Source organism: Echinococcus granulosus, assembly GCF_000524195.1.
Source record: "Echinococcus granulosus chromosome Unknown EG_S00005, whole genome shotgun sequence".
Taxonomy (NCBI): Eukaryota; Metazoa; Platyhelminthes; class Cestoda; order Cyclophyllidea; family Taeniidae; genus Echinococcus; species Echinococcus granulosus.
Genome location: NW_020170385.1, coordinates 883,332 through 906,358, shown reverse-complemented (window position 1 = coordinate 906,358; position 23,027 = coordinate 883,332). Strand labels below are relative to the sequence as shown.

General features: G+C 42.6%; 4 protein-coding genes across 4 annotated transcripts; 2 read left to right on the top strand and 2 right to left on the bottom strand. All coding sequences in view use genetic code 11, as the record gives it.

Moving 5' to 3' along the window:
- Window positions 1-882: 882 nt before the first annotated feature.
- On the top strand, window positions 883-1,997 carry EGR_01359 (Chromobox protein; the record flags this gene model as incomplete). The annotated part of the gene is made up of 4 exons (XM_024490608.1): window positions 883-1,071; window positions 1,201-1,410; window positions 1,475-1,575; window positions 1,664-1,997. The coding sequence occupies 4 exons, from the start codon at window positions 883-885 to the stop codon at window positions 1,995-1,997; spliced, it is 834 nt and encodes a 277-aa protein (XP_024354932.1).
- A 5,747-nt stretch (window positions 1,998-7,744) lies between these two features.
- Window positions 7,745-8,462, bottom strand: EGR_01358 (Nuclear nucleic acid-binding protein C1D; the record flags this gene model as incomplete). The annotated part of the gene is made up of 4 exons (XM_024490607.1): window positions 7,745-7,915; window positions 8,101-8,156; window positions 8,222-8,288; window positions 8,328-8,462. 4 exons carry the CDS (start codon window positions 8,460-8,462, stop codon window positions 7,745-7,747), a joined length of 429 nt encoding a protein of 142 aa, XP_024354931.1.
- A 265-nt stretch (window positions 8,463-8,727) lies between these two features.
- Window positions 8,728-11,752, top strand: EGR_01357 (putative ATP-dependent RNA helicase DDX56; the record flags this gene model as incomplete). Its single annotated transcript, XM_024490606.1, has 12 exons — window positions 8,728-8,781; window positions 8,816-8,977; window positions 9,012-9,166; window positions 9,242-9,434; window positions 9,467-9,606; window positions 9,640-9,744; window positions 9,778-9,954; window positions 10,203-10,469; window positions 10,844-10,889; window positions 10,923-11,115; window positions 11,328-11,578; window positions 11,708-11,752. 12 exons carry the CDS (start codon window positions 8,728-8,730, stop codon window positions 11,750-11,752), a joined length of 1,788 nt encoding a protein of 595 aa, XP_024354930.1.
- Window positions 11,753-12,109: 357 nt separating this feature from the next.
- EGR_01356 (Protein polybromo-1) lies at window positions 12,110-22,950 on the bottom strand (the record flags this gene model as incomplete). The annotated part of the gene is made up of 26 exons (XM_024490605.1): window positions 12,110-12,359; window positions 12,538-12,760; window positions 13,145-13,382; window positions 13,727-14,251; window positions 14,526-14,645; window positions 15,563-15,784; window positions 16,049-16,132; window positions 16,189-16,286; window positions 16,407-16,585; window positions 17,077-17,158; window positions 17,227-17,311; window positions 17,501-17,662; window positions 17,886-17,960; window positions 18,039-18,386; window positions 18,450-19,736; window positions 19,804-19,932; window positions 19,985-20,152; window positions 20,462-20,696; window positions 20,780-21,409; window positions 21,529-21,587; window positions 21,692-21,859; window positions 21,930-22,109; window positions 22,178-22,233; window positions 22,302-22,567; window positions 22,636-22,730; window positions 22,852-22,950. The coding sequence occupies 26 exons, from the start codon at window positions 22,948-22,950 to the stop codon at window positions 12,110-12,112; spliced, it is 6,063 nt and encodes a 2,020-aa protein (XP_024354929.1).
- Between the last annotated feature and the right edge of the window lie 77 nt (window positions 22,951-23,027).

The following is a 23,027-nucleotide window of genomic DNA, read 5'->3' as shown; positions in this document are numbered from 1 at the left end:
TTGGGAGATCATGGATACCATTAGAAGACCATGTCACTGTATAAGGAATAATTTGAGAGCAAGAATTCCAGCGGGAGCTTGGATTTGCGTAGGTTGTATTGAGATAATCCCCTTAGAAATCTTCTTTGATGAGTCTTTAGTCGTCTGCAGCAAATATAGTCCTCTTGTTCTATTTAAATTTAATAGGCTAGTAAAGTTAGATTTTTTTTATTTTAAGACATCTTAAAGTGGTAGTAGGGTTTATTGTCAGGGTAGAGAGGGCGAAGGAGAATTCAGACACACGCTAAAAAGTCATGCAGTCGTATAAAACACAAACTAGAGGGATCAAAAGAGTGTGGCTAAAGTGTACTGAAGCAAGTGTTTAGGCGTCACATGCTACTTCCATGCTTCCACACTCCTTGGATTTTTAACCCTTTTGGAATATTTTATAATATTGTCATGTACGTAAGCACATCTAGAAGGATTAAAGTTAAATTAAAAACTGCAGTGGTCTAAGTTTTTTTAGTGGTATGACAAAGAGTCTGTCACCAAGGCCCGGAGGCCATGCCGTGGAACGAAGTTATAACTTGTAGATGCTAAAGTGCCTGCGTTTTTAAGTGTGCGACTAAACAAGACAGCAAAATGTTCCACAGAATCATCTTGACGTATTGAGAAGACTGAGTTTATTGAAACTCTTATCGAGATTTATTTTTATCGACATTTATCTAACAACAATTTGACACTGAAAAAAGAATATTTGAATTCTTTTCCTTTTTGATATAAATGCATTGGTATGTATCCATTATCATTTGACTTTCAGACCTGCTCTACTTTTTAGTCTTTTATCGACCAATCACATTCGAGACCTGCTAGTGTTGTGTAGCTCATGCTTTCCGGTGTATGATGACCGAGGTAGATCTGCACGAGTCCGAAGATAGTGATATCGGTGAAGGTGAATACCAGGTGGAAAAGATTGTTAAGGTTCGCATTCGTGGCGGGAAAAAGGAGTACCTTCTAAAGTGGAAAGGATACGCAGAAGAAGACAATTCTTGGGAACCTGAGGAAAACCTCGACTGTCCGGATTTAATCAAGGTTGTACTCGTTTGAACAGTCAGTGAGCTTTATAGTGGTGATCCCACTCATTATAGTATTACAAGAGCGTTTCGGTTTGTAGTGTTTCCTGTGTTTTAATATTTTATAGGCCCCGTTTTTTCTTTTCAGGATTTTGAAGAACGTATGTTGAGGGAACGTTCTTCTGTCTTGACACCTGGTCGTCCGTCCTCCAGTTCAGCCAAAGTTACTCCCCGTACGAAATTGCTTACCGCTTCGGAGCCTCTAAGGAAGCGGGGTCGACCAGTTCATAGCGACTCTGAAGAATTTGTCTCAGAACCAAAAAGGCTCGCCGATGAATCATCGAGTGTTATTCATAAGGTAAGTCCGTGTGTTCGTATTAAACTATTTTCGTAAACAACTAATAATACGGTTTACGTTTTAGAGTCCATCGAAAACTGCGCGAGGCTTTGCAAGAGGTCTAAAACCGGATCGGATCATAGGTGCTACTGACTCCAGCGGCGAGCTTATGTTCCTCATAAAGTGGTTTGTTAGTGTTTTTATTAGAGATATAAAGCTTTCTTTGAAGCTTTTCTCAGTTAGCTTGACTGCCTTTTTTCGTCTTTTAATGCAGGAAAGATTCAAATGAAGCGGACTTGGTTCCCGCGAGGGAAGCTCATGTTAAATGCCCACAGACGGTTATTCGCTTCTATGAAGAGCGTTTGACCTGGCACACACCAGAACCGCATGCTGAATCTGCCCAAACTACTGCGATGACACAGGCACCGATTCAGGCCTTGGGGACCACCACTATTCCATCGGGGATCGACCCTCCAGCGGCCACAGAGGGGGAACCTGTCGGTGAGTCAATGGATTCCGGTACTGCCACCACCACTGCCGAAGAGTCGGCCGCAGAGTCTGCGTCAGAAACGTTAATCACACGAGCAGAGCTGGCACCTGCAGAGTAGCAGCGCTTAATGTCCTTATTTTTCCATCAGCCGCTACATATGTTGGTATGATCAAAATTGCTAAATGCGATGCCAATTTGTACATTTTACTCACCCTATATATGTGCGCGCAATTTTATATCCTTTTCATATCCATCACAATAAAGTTTTTGATCACACCTCTGCTTTGCGTATATATTTTACGGGACATCGGTGTAATATGTACGTGCGTAATTCAAGCATGCTGATTAGGCAATAACTATTTGCAGCACGTACCATATGGAGGGATACCGTGTCACCACTTAAGAGGAGAGTGGTGGACATCACTTCAGAAATGTGGGAAAACAGAAGGTAGGGAAATCCGTGCACTGAGACCAGTTCGTTACTAGTAGCTTGAGAATAAAGTGCCGAGTAGCTTGTCTCATTGTAGGTTTCCAATGCATTTAAACACAAGTTTGTTGTGTTCTGTTGAGAACTTTCGTCAATTTTGTTCTTATGGCGCGATCATCAGTGTACTTGTACAGTGAAGCCATTTTCAGCTGCTCTACCTGGCAGTGAATTTCAGAAAAAAAACTAAAACCGAGTCTTGTTGGCAGAAGTCGTGCATAAACCGTTACATACCATATTTCACGAACGAAGGATTAACTTGAGTTTGTATTTCCACTACTCGGTTCGTGCACGATGCCAGATATTGTTCATTCGCAAGCATTATGTAGACTCAGCACACTTAAGATATATTTAAGCGGAATCTACTCTAAATAATTTAACTAAGGAAGCTCTTTTGAGTCATATAGCCAGATAAAACTTGTTATTTACTGCTAAGGGTTATTCACCGTGTCTGTAACATTTCACTGCGTCTCTGCTCCCTCGTCTAGGATTTCATATTTGCCATGGTTACCATGACTCACGAAAAAAGGAGGATACGCCGACGACAAAGATCATCTTTAAAATGTAGGGAACTTGCATGTGTTTGACAAAATTAAGTTTACCGGGGGATATGCTTGAATGGGAAAAGCAAGAATGTAAAGGATAAAAATAATTTGAATTATTGGGGCTCCGTTTTACGTTGAATCGTCATAAATCGCCATCATCTGCTGTAAGAATCAGAATAAATAGAATTGATGCGTAGCTGATTTGCTGCCCTACTGACTCATTCATCTTATAAGATTCGTATCTTGTACGTGTAGTGGGTAATTGTAAATGAAAATGGACAACCGGGTGGCAAAGTTGAGTACGAGAGTAAGTCTGTCTCCCCAAGTCTTACATTCCTAGAGTTTAAGCAAAAATGGTATTCATGAAAAGAGGTAATGGTGAATCTTACCCGTGTGTTGTAATATACAAAAATTTTGGATTTTCAGCCAATCATAAAGAAGGTATTCATGTTCCAGAAGAGAATGAATCCATTTGTATCAAAAGCGCCCCTGACAAAACTACTTTGGAATGGAGAGAAAATGTGACGGTTTGTCAACTCATTATGGTTCAGACAAGAGCAGTTTAACGGTTTTACCTATGAATGTCGGCAATGAAGTCTCCACATCCCGACGAAGTAAACTTGAAGAACTAGAGCGAAAATGAGGTGACGCCTCAGGAGGTCTCAGAATTTCGATCATATAAAATTCCAGTTGGATTTTGCCCCAAGTCGGGCAATTCAAGCTAGGGGACTTTAGTAAACTCTAACAAAAGTGACTGTACACTTTGTTTGAAAGCATTATCAAGGCAAATAAATGGTAAAATGTAAGAAGAGTTATTTCATTTTAACCAACTCAATCATTGTGGAAATGGCGTTATAGAATTTATAGATAATCCCGTAAATATCGTGGAAAAGATAGACCAAAATGATTTGTCGGACCTTATATTAGATCTGCAGACAACGAATTTTTCACATTGTGGCGAGTGAAATTTCACAATCCAAATTGAGTAAAGAGAGGATTTCTTCTGCTTTAAATGACTTAACTTTTTATTATCCTGGGCACAAGGGTACAGATTAGTAGGATAACACTTTAGGAAGTTTTGGAATTTCGATTGGAATTGATAGGCACAGCTCAGAGTCGTTCAAAATTTATGTACACCACCCATGTTCATAGACAAAATCAGCCGACGAAGACCTTGTAGCACAACATGAAAGGAATGAATACCTCACTGCAGAAGACACTCAATCTCTGTGGCTTAGAGCCTGTACGCCCCAACTAGATGCAAGTTAAATCCAATGAAAGCACACCAAGAACAAACCCTCCAGTACCATATTTGCTGGACCAATGTAATCATCTTGGGTACGCTCCTCTGCACTGAGCATAGGAGAATGAAAATTGTATTGACACACTTGGACACCTTGCCATCAAACTACATTTTCTTGTGACAACAAAGGGTGGCGAATCCAACCGACCGCTATAGGTTGTCATTCGATGCTTTATTCGATGTGTGACAAAAATGTGAATCTGCTTGGGGAACTGCAACAGCTTGTCGTAATAATAGCACTTGATACACTGTACCTGACAAAAGGTAAAAATCTTGTTGACGAAAGAATTTCTAACTCCAAATTGGACTTGGGCACACTGCACCAGTCTCAAAACTTCTCTGGCTGGCCAAAGATAAACCCTGATTTACCAGTTATTCTTGGATTATTTGACTTTTTTAAAGACTTTGGTTGATACTGGCTATTTCAAAATCTTTTTCTAGTTTATCAAGTTATGCAGTGAATTACTTGTTTTGATGTGGCATTTGTTGGAAATTTTAAATGTAGTGCGAAGTGTATTAGCTCTTTTGATTTTATCTGGATTTTTGGATAATGGTTCAGGGCGTCGTTCAAGTTTATTAAGTTTTCACAGATTACATAGATTATGCTGTGAATTACTGTAAATTTCAGGTGAAAAGTAACGGACAATTAAACGAATTTCTTGCCCGATAGTTATCGCGTAATCGTTTGGAAAGGAGATCTCCAGCTCCAGTAGTGCTTGAGCATGTTAAACTAAGTTTTGAAGGGAATGAACCTCTACCACTGGAAAAAGCAGCATAAAATATTTCGAATTCGCCCATCTTCTATTCACAATGCTATTTCTCCAAATAATGCCATTTTAACGAAGAATTTTTATAATGCAGGTTTCCTTATTAAGGCAGCAATTTTAGTATGTACCCAACCTTAAGGTGACCATAAATCTGTCTATTGCATACGAGATATAAACTAAAAGAATGACAATGAATAAGGTGAAAGTCTACAACTTTCTATTACTCCAATTGCAATTAGAATTTGACCTAAGATTTATGTAATGTGCACATTCCCACGCACTAAGACCAGCTACTGCTTCATACAATAAAGGGCCCCACAGAGTTATAATTATTCTTCAAGCTTCAAACGTTTGAAACATCTACTGGCAGACCAATTAATGCGGCTCTGCAGTCGTCTGGTCAGAGTGTAGAGACTACTTTAGTACACTTATCAGTGTTGGTGAGACTGGGGGCCTCGGACGATTGGGTGACAGCCTAAGGCTTATCATTGCAGATACTAAAATTAAAGATCCTTCGAAATGGTCATTTTGATCGTATGCAATCTAATTCATCCTTTCAATAAAAGCGAAACTATTTGGAAGCATATGCTGGAAGAGATTGTTAGCTTGAGCCAAAACGCGTGCGAGTCTACTTCACATATCTATTTTTAATTGAATTTAGGACAACGAAAAAATAATTCGGGGTTCTATTGTGTGGCATAACGTATGTTAATTAAATTTGAAAGAAATTTCTCTCAAGTCAGATAAATTTATGAGATATAGCACAACGAGGCGGTCAACGGCCAAAAATACCGCCACTGTAAGGCATCGTGCGACGCTTTTCCAATTCATAAAGTTCTAGAAGAGTCGGAATATCTAAGTCCCTGTCCCCGAGTATTTGCAGCCTTTTCAAGAGGCTTGGCTGCAGTTCAGAGGGAAATGACCGCAAACCCTCCTCTGTCGACTTGACCTTCAATGAATCTACGGCGGCGAATGCAGTCAGTAGAAGAGCAAGGTCAAACAAGTGTGAAGGTGACATTGGTCTGTCTTCCAAGTCAATCTACTAATGAGAAATATAATTCAAGTTACCGTCCGCATTTGAAATCAAGAAGACTGCGTAATGCTTCTAGAGAAAACCAATTTTACTTCCAATGGAGGAGAGTGAAGGAGTGATTTATGAAGCATCACACCATAATTTCTGCGCTAGTTTTTATACTAAACAGCGTAAACTATTTTGATGTTTGGGGAATTTCGCGCAATGTGACTATTTTATTCAACATTTGAGAGTATATTAAAACGTCGGAAATAAGATTGCCCGCATTGCCCTGTAAGCCTTCAAGGCATACTAAACAGGGTGCTTAAATCAGAAATACTACTAACATACCCTTTCGAGAGTGCTATGCCGATTTGGATCTACTTTTGAAGTGAAGCATTATATAGAAGTAAAGTCTTGGATACCTCAATTTGATTGGTTGACGAAATAAGGTGCAGTGTTGTCCAGGGTCTGAATACTTGCGTCTGAGATATGATCTGTGGCGTTGCTGAAACGCAGTTACCCTATTTAACTGTCATAATGCAAAAACTATTAATCGCCGAAGCGTATTTGAAGTTCCTTAACTGCCAGCCTCTTGCGTGTACCCCCATCTAATCCATTGCCACCATTAAATGCGCAATTGAAACCTTGCCAAGATAGACGAAGTTGATTAAAATCAGACATACCTTGAGAAGCTCTTTATGGTAAACCGACAAACACATTTCTTAAATTTCCATAAGTCACTAGATATGAAGTACAGCTTCCATTGGGTTACTCTTGTTCGTTGTTTTTGGTACGGATCTTGCACTAGGAAGGGCTTAAAGACATATCTCGAGGTGTTTTGGAATGATAAATCTTAGTTGGATTACTTGGAACGAATCCACTCTTGACTATATAACTGCCACCTCTTCGTAACTTACCTCTACAATTGGTTTTAAAATTACGGGATATGCTTTGCATGAATTGTACCGTCATACGCAAATACTTGGGTATTACCATCGACATGGCATGGGTACGCATAGTGATAAGTGCAATGTTTGTACCAGCCAGTTGGCCACAAACTTATTACCGATATTCCGGAGCAGAAGCTGGATTTCCCCACATTTGGACAAGTTTCATTTCCTCGCGGGATTTGACAATCTCATGCTCTGCAAAAGCCCGACTCAGTGGTAACTGAATTGGGCCCATAAGATGCCTGAATAAGCTGCAGGCTAGACATCTGCTTTGGGCTAACATTCGGATGTACGAGTGTTTTGAGCAAACCTAGTTCACAACGTGGACGGCCTTTGACTGCGCCAGGGAGGAGAGAACGGTCGAAACAGCGCACCCTAACCTGCTAATTGGTTTTAACCACACGTGAACAACAGGCATTATCGCAATGCTTCACCCGACGTGAACTCAGCCTGCAGGACTACCTACCAGCACCTCACAAACCTTGTTACCAAATATGCGAATTCATGGGGAGACCCCATCAAGGAGCTAACCCGAGCTGCCGCGCAATTAGTGCGGGACGACCACCACTGATTGCCGGAACTTACCTAAAAACCAATGTTACTGTTGTCAAACACCAGTAGTGCTCAGTAAGAAACTAGAAATCATGAGTTTCACGAAGCCCGTACCGGTATCCTAGGCAGTAGGCTAAATCACGAAACGAGAATCGATGTGTATAGTAGCGGGACTTGCTCGTACAATTCAGACGAATAAGGAATGCAGTGTAGAATAAATGTTGTCACAGACATTTACATATGTATAAATCAACTGTCACTATCAAGTTTTCTTCTTCTGGTCTTTGATTGGGCCGACTGCCAAAGTGCACGCTTGACAAAACGCTTAGATGCTTCCTTGTCTAAGCGGGAGTGACTGAGTTCGCTACTTTGCTTGCTACAAATATTCTGACATCGCTTTAGGCAGGCCGTTAATCGTTCCTACAAAGAGACCGTGTATCGAGCGGTAACACGACGACAAATGAAACTAAGACACCACGTTCCCCTCTTAAAAGCGTCACGAAATGGAAAATATTCAGTAGGAGCAGTTGCATACAAACTCAGCAATAGGCATCTTCATTTTAGAAAGTCAAGTACAAGCAGTGCCTGAAAGAACGCAAACTCACCAGTTCCTTCAAAATTGGGTGGTCTTTAGCATCAACGCCATGACATCGAAGGTATACTAAAACCAGTAGGTAAAAGCACAAATAGCAAATCATACGTTGAGATGTCGGAGATAAAACCTACCAAAAAATAACGCGTTCATGGCATATGCGAGAGATAGTTCAGTCTGAACACGCTGCATCGGCGGTAACTATGGTGAAATACCCGCAATGGGTCGGCATAAGAATACCTCAATCGCATTCGTCTTCATCGCTTCTTTGTAAGACTCTATTATATCGCTTATGCCTTGGATAGAACCCGAAAACGAAACCAAAAGTTCGTTTATTTCATTTGGAATGCAGTCAAACAGAGCCATGTCCGTCATCTTCCTAAGCAGGTTATTCGCAGTTTGCGAGGAGCAGGCCTTGCTTCATTGAAATTGGTAAACGTTACTTTGCTGCGTTAATCGCAGAATACGCATTTATTTGACTAAATTAAAACTGGCCTCAGTAGTTCAGGATTGTGAAAAATACTTTACAACAGCATTTACAATGAAGTTGACAAAGTAGTTGAAATTGATATTGTATAACTATTGGTTGCTCGTGCCTCGGACTACGCGTAGCGCCTGGGGGCCGTGCCTTTGCGAGGTCATGTCTCTAGTAGAGCAATTTCACCTTATGAATCTTGATCAGCGGCTGTTATCTGTAGCAAAATTTCTTTTGTCTTTATTCGTGCTAGGCAATATCTGATTTGAAGTGGGAGAGACCGACGGACATACAGCAGGCTGTCATTCCTCTTGCCCTAGAAAAGAAGAGTATATGCGTACAAGCCCGTACTGGCTCTGGAAAAACTGGGGCTTTCTCTATTCCTATCATCCAATCTATACTTGAAACAAAGATTGTATGTATTTTACGTAATTTCAGTTACTGTGTAGTTTCAGTCGGAACAGAGCACTTCGGCGTTAATTTTAGCTCCAACGAGGGAACTATGTAGTCAAATATCGAAGGACATTAAGAGTTTGTGTAAATATGCGTCGAAGAATGTGAACGTCTTTGATCTTGCCCAATCGGATGATATTGATCTTCTGGGGTAATTGCTCATGTGATTTCCTCCTGCTTATTTAAGTTTGTCTTTTCATCGGATTTGTCCACTGTTTATCCCAAGACCTCTTCTGGCCGAAAATCCGGACATTGTTGTTGGCACTCCGTTGAAAATATCGGAACAACTGCTTAGGAAGCGTCTTACTCTCGATGCTCTTGAACATCTTGTCATTGATGAAGCTGACCTAATCTTCGTTTTTGGTTACGAGAAACATATGCAGGCGCTCCAAACTTTTCTTCCGAAGAAGTCAATACAGGTAACCGACTAAATTTTCGCAGTTCCGTTTAGGTCATCTTGATGTCTGCCACACTGGATGAGGCAACTTTTTCTTTGCGCGGTTTTTTCAAACTTAGTGAATGGGTTCGAGTAGAATTACCGGAAGAGAATTTTCTTCCCTCTGAGTCTCAGCTTGCCCAATACGTGATTAGGTAATTTTAAGATCAATTTTTCATTGTCTTTAGTGCTGACGAGTCATCGAAATACGCTATTCTTATATCTATGATTCAGCTTAAGTTGATTCGTGGTCGGACAATTATTTTCACCAATTCTATAGATCGATGCTACAAGTAGGTCCTTCTTCCCACAAGCGTTGTCTTTAGACTAAAACTTTTTCTGGAGGAATTCGGTGTTAAATCGGTGGTACTCAATTCTGAATTACCCGTGGCGTCAAGGTGTCACACGGTTCAGCAATTTAACAGAGGACTTTATGACTACCTTTTAGCGACCGACGAAAATGACAGTGAAGGGGTTACAAATGCACCTAAAAGGGATAAGCTGTGGGTCATGGTTCTCAGTTTTCTTCGTTACAGATATTACGTTTTAATTATCAAAGGTCTCTCTGGTTTAAACGACTTCAATTTATACTTTATGCTTAATAAATAATCAAATAATGATTATTTGAAGTAAAGGTTTAGATTCATGTTTTTTTCTCATTTTAATTGACAAATGTGTAAGCCTTCAAGAATTTTATGTCGTCTTTTCAGTTTTACATTCACTAAGTGCATTAGCGATACTTTTTTATCAGTCTAAAACCAGTGAAAGACGCCGAATACGGTGTATCGCGTGGTATTGACTTCAAATTAGTCAGCAACGTACTCAACTTCGACTTTCCACTGACTGCTAAACGGTACGTGCATCGTGTTGGGCGTACAGCACGAGCTGACCAAATGGGCACAGCTATCTCTTTTGTCGATAGCTCGGAGGAGTCACAACTTTCGGAAGTGGCCAATCTCCTCTCGCAAAATGAGGCTTCTAATCCTCGGGCTGATCAAACCAACAAAGCCGGTAGCTTGTCTTCCAACATTTAATAACGTTTTATGTTCTGAACTAATCGCACTGTAGTCTACAAGTTTTGCTTTTAAAGTTATAGTGGGCTGCTGTGGCCGCATCAATAGCCTCACCATTTAACTGAACTGTGTATTTACAGTGTCTTCATGGATAACATGCACTACGTATTTGATTTGTAAAATTGTGAAGTTTGTAATTTTTGTATAGACTTGCTAGTGGTCTACTTTGGAGTCTATTTTGCATTTTTGGTGGGCTCCAAGCCACGCGACTACCCTTCTTTGTATAAAGAAGATACATTTTTAATTTGTCAAGAAGCATCTTTAGTAAATTCCTTACGACTTTTCAGTTTCAGTTAATTTAATCTTCCGCCCCTATCAGTTCCGTTTATCAGAAGTGGACGGATTTAGATATCGTGCAATGGCAAGTGATTTCCTTTGAGGCTGATTTGTCTAAATAGGACGTTGCTGGGAAAATAACTCGCAAAAGAATTCGCGAAGCGCGCTTAAAGGAGATCAAATTAGAGTTGATGAACTCTGAACGCTTAAAGAGTTACTTTGAGGATCATTCCGCTGATATGGATGCTTTGCGTCACGACAAGCTACTTTCTTCGACGCAGCAGGCTCATCTCAAGGATGTTCCGGAGTATATGGGTGAGCTAATGCTACGTCAAATACTAAAGTTTAGTCCACTTTTTATGTATACCCACGAAGTCCAATTGATTTTGCTTTGCGGTCATTTTTATTTCCCTATAAACCAAACATCAGAAACAAATCTAGTTATAATAGTTATAATAAATGCGCCACCTTAAATCCCCCTTCGTACGAAGCAAAGGCAGCATTCTTCCACTTGTGTCATTCTGTAGTGCCTCAAACTCTACAAGCCCTGATTCGGGGTTCAAACCAGAGAGCAAGAGATAGACAGCGCTATAGACCGTCCAGTTGGGCCAAGGGACGACAACGGTTTACCGGCAAAGCGAAGGCTTCCACCTCTGCAGCCGGCGGTAATGCTGAAAAGCCCATACGAATGCACCAACTGAGGTGTCACAGGACCAAGATGGCCATTGCTCGGAACCCTGAGAAGGTTGCTCAGATTAAGCGGCAGATGGCACGAAAGGTGAGGGAATTACAGCCCGTGTTCGGGTTCGGCACAGCCCCCTGAATGAGTCACCTGCTAAGACTTGTCGACAATTTCTAATAGGCTTCAGTAGTGGTGATTGTAAGTACAAATTATTTTGATTTTTAGAAAAAGGCCGCCAACCCCCTCTTCAACTTTGGGAAAAAAAGGTAGAGGAGCAAAACGACTCATTTCCACTGTATATTTTTCATATCAATATAATACAAACCCGACTTTGCACGGTGCTTTCTCCTCACTCCCTAGCTCATTTGTATTGTTGCGGGAAATAAGCGGCGAAGCGAAAGCACAGATTGACCGGTCTATGGCTTTGACTAACGATAGGGTAGCTCTAGCGATCTGTTTTTTACAAAATTTTAAGCACCAACGATGGATAGAGAAGTGGACTTATTAATTTACTTAAAATGAGTATGTATTGAACAATTATACACCGACAGAATCATTGGTGGTAGAGAAAAACTGAGTTAAATGCATGAAGACAACAAATAGGGGGAAACGGGGTTCCAACCGTCCTTACAAATCTTCGAGACCGAGAACGCGGGTGCGTATGTTGAGTGAGTCCTTGAGCAGGTTATCTCGTAGGCTCCAGAGGGCGTCCGCGATGGCGCCGTGATAAGAATGCAGCTGTGGGGTGTCCAGAAAACTGGAGGCTAATTGTTGCTGTTGCTGGTGTGTCATTGGGGGCAGTGATTCCATGGTGATCGAAATCTGTTTCTTCCAATCGCTCAAACAGGGAGTGTTTCGACGTAACCTGTCGATATACCTAGAAAACGACCATGTCTTGAGAACGGGCTTAAGAGACGTATGTTGGCGAGGATTTCTAGTATTGATAGATTACACTACCTAGAAAGAGCGAATCACTTAAAGTAGTAGCCGCGTTTGTGAGAGTGGATGCTTAGAGATCGATTTATGATCGGCAGAACCGTATGATAAGCGCGTACCTCTGGTAGATTTCAGAATGGAGCACCCTGGAAGTGCGCGGAGGCACCGAGACGAAGAGGGGAGATGGCGCACGCGGTGGAGCAGCAATTGCAGCAGCGGCAGGAGGTGCCGCCTGCGGCTGGATTGTGGTCGCCGTTATCGGCTGCGATACAACTGCTGTGGTTCCGCCACTGCCTCCATTTACCACTGTTGCGTGGCTTACCTCAACCGTGGTCGAATTCACTGAGGTAAGAGAGGGAAAGGAAACTTAATAAGTACAACTACAATAACAAATTCTAGAAAGCATTAGTGTTACATCTGGGTGATGCGATTAGTTGAATAGCAGTCCACGGTAGCCTCTAACCAATCCAAACAGACGGTAACCTCAGCTTCTACTTCTATTTAGTTCTTGAATATGTTTAATCCAATTTAGGATAGAAACACATTTGTATTGAACGCTCACATTGGGACACACGTCTGTTACCTAGACAATAAAGCACAACTTGGTTGAAACATGCGCACAACACACTTCCCCAAAGGAGGACATTCGGTAGGTAACACTTGTAGATCTCGCAAGTCGATTAAAAGTTAGCATATTAAGCGGATAAGAACTGGAAGGGAACCCACGCTGTTGAACCACCTGCACCTGTTGGGGAGGTATGGCATGTTGTCTAGACTGAGGTGGAGGCTGTGTTGGCAACACAGCAAAAGGCTGAGATGGAGTAGTTTGATGCTGATGATGTGGGTGTTGGCCAGTCACCTGTGGGTGAGTCAAGATGACCTGTGGGCCGCCTAGACTCACGTTCGGTGATGCCGCCGAAGCAGCTAGGCCTGGCGCTTGCTGACCCGCAAATTGGTATATCACCTGCGAATATGAAACAGCAAGGAATTATGCGACACCTGTTTGACACCATTTCACCGTAGTGCAAATGTGGCATCTAAGTATCGTATAATGGATTGGAACTACTGTCAAATGCCCATATCAACCATACTTATTGCAGAGGTGTCAAAAAGGGAAGTGAAAACAAGATAACTGACCAAAGTACCACCGACACCACGCTCTAAGTTGGAAATCACATTGCACTAAGTAGTAGGAAATCAGGAAAAAGCACACATTGCTTAAAGCCCACTCTACAGCGAGAAAATGCATTAGCTTAGTTTGATGTGTATTCAGAAGAAGGCTAATTTTTTTGAGTTAAATAGACCAACCTGCTGCCCTCCAGTCGTAGCAAGAACGGGAGCGTGAGACATGGCGTTGGTGAGTACAGTGGCGCCGGCAACCAGTGTTGATTCGATCATGCCTGGTCTTGGTTGCATGGATGCAGGGCCGACAACGCCGTTGGCAGCAGTGGAGGGAGTGGTGGTGGTGTGCATCAACTGAATGACTGACGGGGTGCCCAGAGCTCCGGGCGTCGCTTGATAGAACTGCATTGCCCCCGCAGCTGCATGATGCGGTGCACTCACGGATAAGGAGTTGGATTGAGTAGCAGGTTGCGCAGTGCCCGGCGTCTGAAGTTGGACCGGCGCCTGGTTGATCGCTGTTGACATACCAGTACCAATGGCTACGTGATGAGGATCACCGTGTGAAACCAACTCGTGGTGATGGATCTGCATGAATTTTTCCTGCTCCTGCATTCGAGCCTTCTGCTGGGTCTCCTGCTCCTCCATTCGACGTTTTATGACTTGCGCCTTGCGCTCATATATGTCGCGCTCGTGAGAAGGCATCTGACGCCACTGTAAAATAAAAATAACTTTGCATACCGTTCGGTATAGGAAACCAAGATTTCAAACTAAACCGCTTCAAACAGACAAAGTGGGAGTGTGTATTTCAAAGGGAGTCCAACACTACTATGAGCCCGTTGGTGAAGTTCTTTTGTTAGTCCTTTTTTTAAAACCGGGCATTCACCAATCAAACTAACCCATACTGTGCATGGCCTAGTGCAAAAAGAACAGATAGCGATGCCGTCAATTCATTTCGTCGCTTGATAAACGTGATTTGTGGACTCACCATCAATCCAACTTCACGTGAAATTTCCCCAAACGGTGCGTCAGGGCGGTCTTGGAGCAGTTTCTTGCGAACTTCACCAGCGTAGATTACATATCCTGACGGCGGCTTACGAAGTTTTCGCTAGTGAAAAAAAACGAAGGAAATGCATTAGCAACTTGATGGTGCTTGATACCGCATGTACGATTGTGCAGTTAGGTAGCGTAAAAACAAAAATATGGGACTGAAAGACGCTTATTCGTAAATAGATAAAGTAGACACAAGGGCTTTGCGATCATCAATGCATTAAAAACGGGAAGGAAAAAGCACCGACCTAAAATCACATGACCAGTGACCCAATAGTGCAGCCGCTGGGTGAATATGATCCTATGTAAATCTATATTTGAAACTTGAAGCGCATTTTTGCACAGCTGGTTAGGACAGCTGATCAGCAGGCCATCGAGACGAGTTCCACATAGGAGTATGAAAGCAGTTTTACGCATGATTGGCAAATTATTTCTCTCATATTTTTAAACAATGATATTAGACCTTAATTTGAACTCATGAAGATAAACATATGGATGACAAGCTCACGCAATCAATTGGATATTCACTTCTTTGACACAAATCCCAATGATCAAAGTTCTAAATATTTAACAAAGACGGTATCAACTTTGGGGATTTAGAAATACGGATATTTTTAACTATCAGATGCGGTTCTGCTTTATGAGCACAAGATATTTAGTGCTTTGCTTAACCAATGCCTGCTAATATTTTAAATGCCTATGCCACGATTGTGTACGATCATTTGGGCAAAAAAACATGCAACTTATCTGTAAGATTTTAACGGAATGGAAAACTACGGTGGAGAGTTCTATGCGTTCAGGTGCAGAATGGCATCCAACTAAACGTTTTGTAAAACAAAAAAACGCAAGGTTATTTACACTCAACAACTATTCCGTAAGTTGATAATAGAGTTAAAGGGGGTGAGAGACCAAGCAGTAAACACCGTTTAACAAAGGGAAGCGTTCGAATAATTTGCGATCAATGCATCGACCCACCTTTTTGCCACTGCGATCCAGCCCAACCTCCATGAAAGCGAGCTGTCCAACATCGGGTGACTGGGGTGGAGCAGGAGCCAGACGCGGCCCAAAATCTGCCACTGGAGTCGTCTGTCCATTGGCTGCTGCCATTACACAAGCGACAGCCATAGAAGGTGGCTGGTTCAATTGATCCAAAATCAGTGGTGATGGCGACGCCTTCACAAGCAGTGGAGATGCCTCCTAAAAGCACGAGACGACAATAAGCATGATTGTATTGTTACACGTCGAGAGTTGAACAGGCATGAGGAGTCAGACGTTTTTGATTAATCTGACTTCGATATTAAAATGCGTGCAATGTTTACGTTTTTTAGCTAGATGAGGAAATTCAAAAGGTAATCTTAACAAACTTTGAATCTGTAAACGGTGGTAAAAGTATTCTTATCCAAATATCGTAACCAAACTTTAACGGGCATGATTGCGGTAGAGTAACAAAGGGGTGCATACTTTGTGTGGCACAATTGGCTGACTGAATAAGAAATATTCATCCCCCATAGTGTCCGGAGAGAATTTAGGCTTCTGAAATGACCACTGATTAAAGTTAAATTCCAGTAACTCCAGAGAACAGGTTAAAGGCAAAAACCAACCTTCAATCCTTTCTTCAATTTACGAATGACCTTTTCATCTTCGAAATATTTGGATTCACAAACAAAAATGTCGCCTTCGCGATACGATGTGGGTCGCGCTTAATAGAAGAAAAAAAAGAATCTTGGTTAAAAAATCTAAGATTTCATACGAAACAGTCAAGATAGAGAAAGAAGCGACAACAATCCAACGACTTCATGTGTTAAATTTAGCAAAGTACCGATAGAGAAATCAGCAGGACGCATTACAACACATTTTCCCTTGACCGAGGTGATGGAAAAGGTGGCTCGGTCATTGTTAGTCAGAAATACCTCCCGGGGATAAAAGACACGAGTGGGTAAGTGTTCCACCTCTGCGGGAAAGACGAATATCGAACCTGTCACCGATACGCCTGCCTCACTGTTATTAAAATTAGAAGAACAAGAGCACGATTACATCTTGCTTAAATAAAAATTGTTAGTGAAAACGAAGTTAAACCAACAATGAATATGGCCCAGTGTGGGATAAATTGTGTTAGATTCTGTCAAAATACAACCTAGAACTATTAATGACTGTCGTTTAATTGAGGAAACGCCCGGAGAGAAGTTAACTTGCCTCATCAAATGAGATTGGTCATCCGTAGCGTTTATTTTGATTAAATAAAAGAATATCATCTTCAACACCATGACCAATCCAAAGTAGGAACCGTGAATATCACATTGCAATGATTCATCTAAATTTGGCAATACCAGATGACAACCGTAAAACAACTATTTGACAAAAAACAGCTACCTGCATTACGAGTGACTTAAGGGACAGCATTAACAATTTGTCTTTTTTGCAGTTCAGGCAAAATTCTTTCCTAATCGCACACAAATCCTGAAAAAATAAGACCAAAAATTCTCACATACTTAACATTCTTCCATATTTTTTCAATCCGGAGGATTTGTCGGTCGGAAAAACTACTATCCGAGGGAACAAAAACACAATCGCCTATGGAAAGAGTCAATAGAGGTGAAATCGGAAACAGACAAGAATGAGAAAATGAAGCGAGACCTTACCTTGTTTTAATACCAAGTTATTACCACCAACGTATTGCTCGTAAGTAACGATACCTTCGGTCTTTGATACTTCATCGACTACGGTCTGTGAACCGAATAGAACGATAATAAAGGATCAATTGCCGGTGCGTGGTTTATCAACTTTTTGGATTCGACCATATACCGTCTCCAACATCTAGGTTTAAATATCAATAACTAAACAACCTAAAAGGGCACCGAGGCTCGATTAAGGACAGGCAAACTCTTCATTAATGGGCAAATAGTTAAGACTTACCTGAGGGGGCCTTGGTAGAGGAAAAGCCATGCATGAGAAGAAGTTTGTGTTGACTTGCTCAAGAGCACTTTCCAACGGTTCACTAGGAGGCAGGCGAGTGGGCACGAATGGCAATTGACGGTCTTCAAGCTCAATACCACTCGGGGTCGGTGCTCCCCACCGCTAAAATGCGCATTTAAGTAGATGTGAAATCGCCAAATTAAGATAGATTTCTTGCATTACAATGAATTTTTGGGAATTAAGGGCAAGGGGATAGTTTTTGGTCCAAATTACAATGTTTTTCTTCCAATTCAAAAAGACATATTCCAGTTAAGCAAATTTATTTAAAGTAAATGATAAAAAATGAGTATAGAAATAACTTTACGGAGTGGACTCGATGACCTACTCGTATTTTAGCAAATAAATTGCTAGTGATGGAGTATTGCGACTCGCACACATACACGTCACGTTCCTCAACATTCTGAAAGTGGGAATGAGAGGAATAAGACACTTTTGATGTGCGAAGGACTAAAATAACTTGTTAAGAAGGGTGCCTGACCTTAGGACGACTACGAATGAAGTGGGGTATGTGCATGACGAGACAGTGACCGGAGAGTTTGCTGGGCGGTACAACCCCACCAGCGGCAGTCCGGAACACCTCGGCGGCCAGTAGCCGCCTGCGGCGAGACGGTTTCGCTTCCGACGGGCGCATGTACACAGCAAATCGTACCTTCACCTCAGTTGCTTCAGCTGATTTATTATTCCCCTCCGTCCCCTCCTTCGGCTTAACAATATTCTCAGAGATTCGCGTGATACGACCGATGTGGCATTGTGTTACGTCTTGAAGCAATGGTTCAATGTAAGCATAATCACCTACACGGAATATTTGGCCTTTGGATTCAACTGACTGAAGGAAAAAACAGATAGAAATAACATTGAGAGACAAATAACATGCAACACATGATTATACCTCCGCCATCTCTACCTGCAATTCATTTTCTCCTTCCTCAAGCGGGGGCAACTTTTCTTCTCCATCGTCAGAGAAAGCCATTGGTTCATGTTGAGAAACCTCATCCTTGAGATCACGTTCCAGTACAGCTTCAGTGTAGCCCATAGCAGTACTAACTATGTGCCACCCTGTGGGGAGCGATATGCCAGGAGTTCCGCTGCTCCCCGACTCGCTACCACTCGACTCCCCAGCGACCGTCAATTGTGCATTTGGATTGCCACCCGATAGAGCACGTCTGCACATGGAGTCACGCAGACGAATCCAACGCCTCGCGAGCTCCGCAGCATCTTGACGTTGCTGCGGAGTCGGTAGATTACTTTTCGCATCTATTTCAGAAAGCGTTGCCATGCGCTCCTCCTCTTCTCCGACACGAGCCCGACGAAGGACCTCAAGCCAGTCGGCTTGCAGACGATCTAAACGCTTATAGGCGCCAGCAGCGACGCTCCGATGGAGCGCCGCCAATCTTGCCGCGGTGGCTGAGGTCACTGAAGCTTCTGTTCCATCACCAGCAATAAGCGAATCTACCAGACCCCGGCCATCAGTATCGCAGGCGGTTAGCATGGCATTATGCAGACTAGTGAGAAGTCGTCGAATGCCTGGTAAAATATCCGGTGCATTAGAGGGCGACATCCCGGGTATCACAGTTCCGGAAGAGAAAGCTGCTGATAGAAGCATGTTACGTTTTGCTAATGCAACTTGATGAAGCACTAGTGTGTCCCTGTAGATCTGAGAATCCGGCTCATTGAAAGCACAAGCATTGTCAAACATGAGAAAAATATCCGACATAAATTCCTCAAACTCGGTATAGCCACCCTGGATGAGGAACTTTGCAATCTCTTGCATTTCGATGGGTCGTTTGATAAATTCATAGTAAGTGGGAAGCTCGGCCTTGCTAGGGAGGCGAAGGAAGGGTGTGGAGAGTTGACGCCCCATGGGATCACGATATTCCCGCACAGCCTGGAAGATTTCGTACATCAAACGCTGAAGAGGTGAAATCGCAGGACCGGAGTGCTGAGAGATTGTCGCCGGACCCCCACAGGATGTGGGATCTTGAGGTGAACGAATGCCAGGACTTCGAGGCATTCCTTGGGGGCAGCTTGCATAGGGACCGAGACTCTTCAGCCTCTTTTTCACAACCCTATCTAACGTATCGGCATCATGATAAACTTGAGAATCCTCCTCGTTATACCGACGGGCGTTATTAAACATGAGACGCAAATCTGCGACCATTGCTTGGTGAGTCGGATACTGAAGATAGAGAACTTTACGAAACGAATAACAATTTTAAGAGAAAGTTGGAGGTAATGGAACTGACCTTATTTGAGTCCATACGCTCTTTGATCATGGTTAAATCGATCGGTTCTTGGATGACTTCATAATAATCGGGATAATCCTCCTTTGAAGGGAGGATCATGAAAGTATCACGGGGACGGTGACCATCATCCTAATAAGAATATAATTAGCAGCTCATAAATACTTAACCCAGGATGACCTACATCGACGTGGTTGTAAACGGCATTATAGAGGTTAATGAGGCGTTTGTTTCGTGCCTCTTCAGCGGTCATTGGATGTCGCCGCTTCGTTGGAGTTACCTCTTCCGATTCACCAGGCGGTCTGCTTTGACGTCTTTTCACACTAGGCGATACAAGGCCAGCATTCTCCGCCTTTAAGTCGAAATACAAAACCCACACTAATAATGTATACAAGCTACCAAAATACCATCATCTTGGCTAATTTTGTACGTTCGAGGCAATTGCTGTGTTGCCACAAACATTAACAGAGGTAATAATATCAATGGCACAAACGAAACCAGGTCAAAACACCAACTGTCTGATAAAACCTGTAGTGGTGTCAAAGGACCTCACACATTTCCGGAATAAATTCCTAAAGCAATCCAATGTCAGTGGATAGAGCCACCATTGAGATTACCCCTGTGCAGTAGAGGGGATTCGCTAGTGGAAAATGGGTCATACCTTAGCGGCAATTTGACTCAGCTCAACGAATTTGCTCTTGGTAAGTTGTCGCAGATAAAGAGCAACGTTGTAAATGTCACTACCCTCCATATTGTAAGCCTGAGCATTCACAAAGACGCGGTCAATATCACCTCGAACATCAGCTAGACTATGGTATTCATTTCGCTTGATTTTACGGCGAATCTTGGCCAAGCATATTGGGTTGGAGATGCGACGAAAATAATCAGGATACATTCTGACAAGAAAAATTAAAAAAATCATGTATATTCCAAAATGATACAGATAAACAGTTAAGCTGACAAGGACTTTTAGGCTCACTTTCTGGAGGGTAAGCGCATAAATGGCAGAGCGAGTAAAGTACCCATCGAATTAGTCGCTGTGCAGATGGCCTCAAGAACGTGTTCACCCCACCATCGAAGCGAGCCTACAGCCGCCGTTGAAAGCATTGTAGGGATAAGCTGCTCCTCACTAGAAACCGAAGGATCGACGAAGGGTGCCATATGAGGTGGGGAGCCCGGTGGAGCGACCGACTCATCGAGCATTAAGGAAGATACGTCAACCATGGCGGAATTTCCGCCGCCACTGCTGCTCCCACCAGAAACAACGCCACCGACCCTTGAACCGCTTCCACCAGCAACTGGCGTAGTCATCGTTGTGGTAGTAGTAGAGGAAGGGGAGCGTAGATCAGCCGAACCCTCAGAGGGAGTGGGAGAGGCAGGAGTCGCTGATGCAGAATCCAGTGGGTGTTTGCGAGGGCGACCACGGCGACGCTTCACAACGACAAATCCGGTCGGTGTTGAGACAGCCGCAGTGGAGCCCTCTTCACCATCCTCATCCGCTTCATAGTCCTCGACTTCATCATCGTCTTCCACTTTAGACACAGGTGAAGTCATAGTTACCGCGTCGGGAAGATTAGCATAGTCCTCCGTGATCTCATGAGCGTTACTCCTGAGGGTATCGAATAGTAGGTACTTCATAATGTCGAAACAACGGAAAATAAACCTGCCCTCCATTTGTGCACAGACACTTTAAAAAGAAACCTTAAATATTCCCGATTCCCAACTTACTCAATTGACTCTTCATCGGGATCAGCTTTAAAACGCTTCTTGATTACAATCTTCTTCTCCTTGATGATCCGCAAAAGGGTAACGGCATCCTAGAACGGCAGGTGAGTTTAAATTACCATTGACTAGGTGAAAACAAAACTTCCAGCACTACACTAAACCTCACCTGGTATATTTGTGACCTAGGTTCGTTGAAATGCTTAGCATTCCTTCCCATTTGCACGAAGTCACGTTCTACCTCACCGAATGTGTGATAAGTGCCATTAAGAATACGCTGAGCAATCATTCGGAGGTCAATAGGGTTTGTGATGACTTCGTAGTATTGGGGATATACCTTAAAGAAAATTTCGAGTGTTAAGGGATGATGGAGGGTAAATTAACTGTATTCATTCATGTTGTCAAACCTGCTTTGGTGGGAGAGTAGCAAACGTTTGAGCAATGCGTCTACCTCCTTCCAAACTATAGGAGACTATCGAAGCAAAAAACGTCTCCAGTGCCCGTCCGCTCACAGCCGTTCGATGACTTGCCGCAGCACTCGCTTCCGAAATTTCCGACGTAGCAACGGAAGCCGCATCAACATCAGTCTTCAGGAACAAACGGGTAAGTATTTTACCCAATGTGATTGTCTTCTAATTCAAAAAAAACTACAAACCTCTTCATCGTCAGTCCTTTCCCGCTTCATACCTCGACGAACTGACCTGATGGTAACTAAAAGAGACGATCTCAGCTGCATTATCAGTTATACCAAAAAATGATCGAGAAAGCATATAACTCACCACCACTGCTGGTGGAAGCAATAGAAGGAGCCTTAGAGCTCGGATTTTGTACTCCTTGTGCTTCCTTATTAAAGGCATCTTCGAAGGCGGAGGCATCATGGCCTTCTTGACTTGCAGCGCCAAAAAATAAATGCGTGTTGGCCACAAGTAGCTTAACATCCTCAGCCATTTCTTCAATCGTTTCATACTTCCCGCCCTTCACTTTTGTCAAGATTTTATCCGGATCAATAGGGTTTGTTATCGTGTCATAGTATTCTGGATGACTTCTGCAATAAAAAAATTGCTCAGGGCATACGAATAAAATTATTTGAAGGTATGCAAACTATTTTAGCACCGTTTATTGGGAAGCCGAAGAGCGTAAACTAAGAGGGTGCCATCATCTTTGTTCAACTTCTTCAGACGATTGTATATGGTGTGGTAGATTGACCCCTGTCAAAACATGGTAGATTATGGAGTTACATGAGCAGACATCGCATTAAGCGTGAAAAAGTTGCCGTAGGATTCGTCTTGATGTAAACAAGCACAAACAAAAAGACAATGAAAAACATACCCTCGAAGAATACGATTTCCTGGATTTGTCAGTGGAGGAAACGGTACCATCAGATTCGGAGGGGTCAACGTGTTCCTCAGATACCGATCTCTTCGGCATCTAGAAAAAATTGTGTAGGCATACATGGGATTGGATACAAAATGGAAAACAAATCGAGTAAGAGGTTCATTCATGTA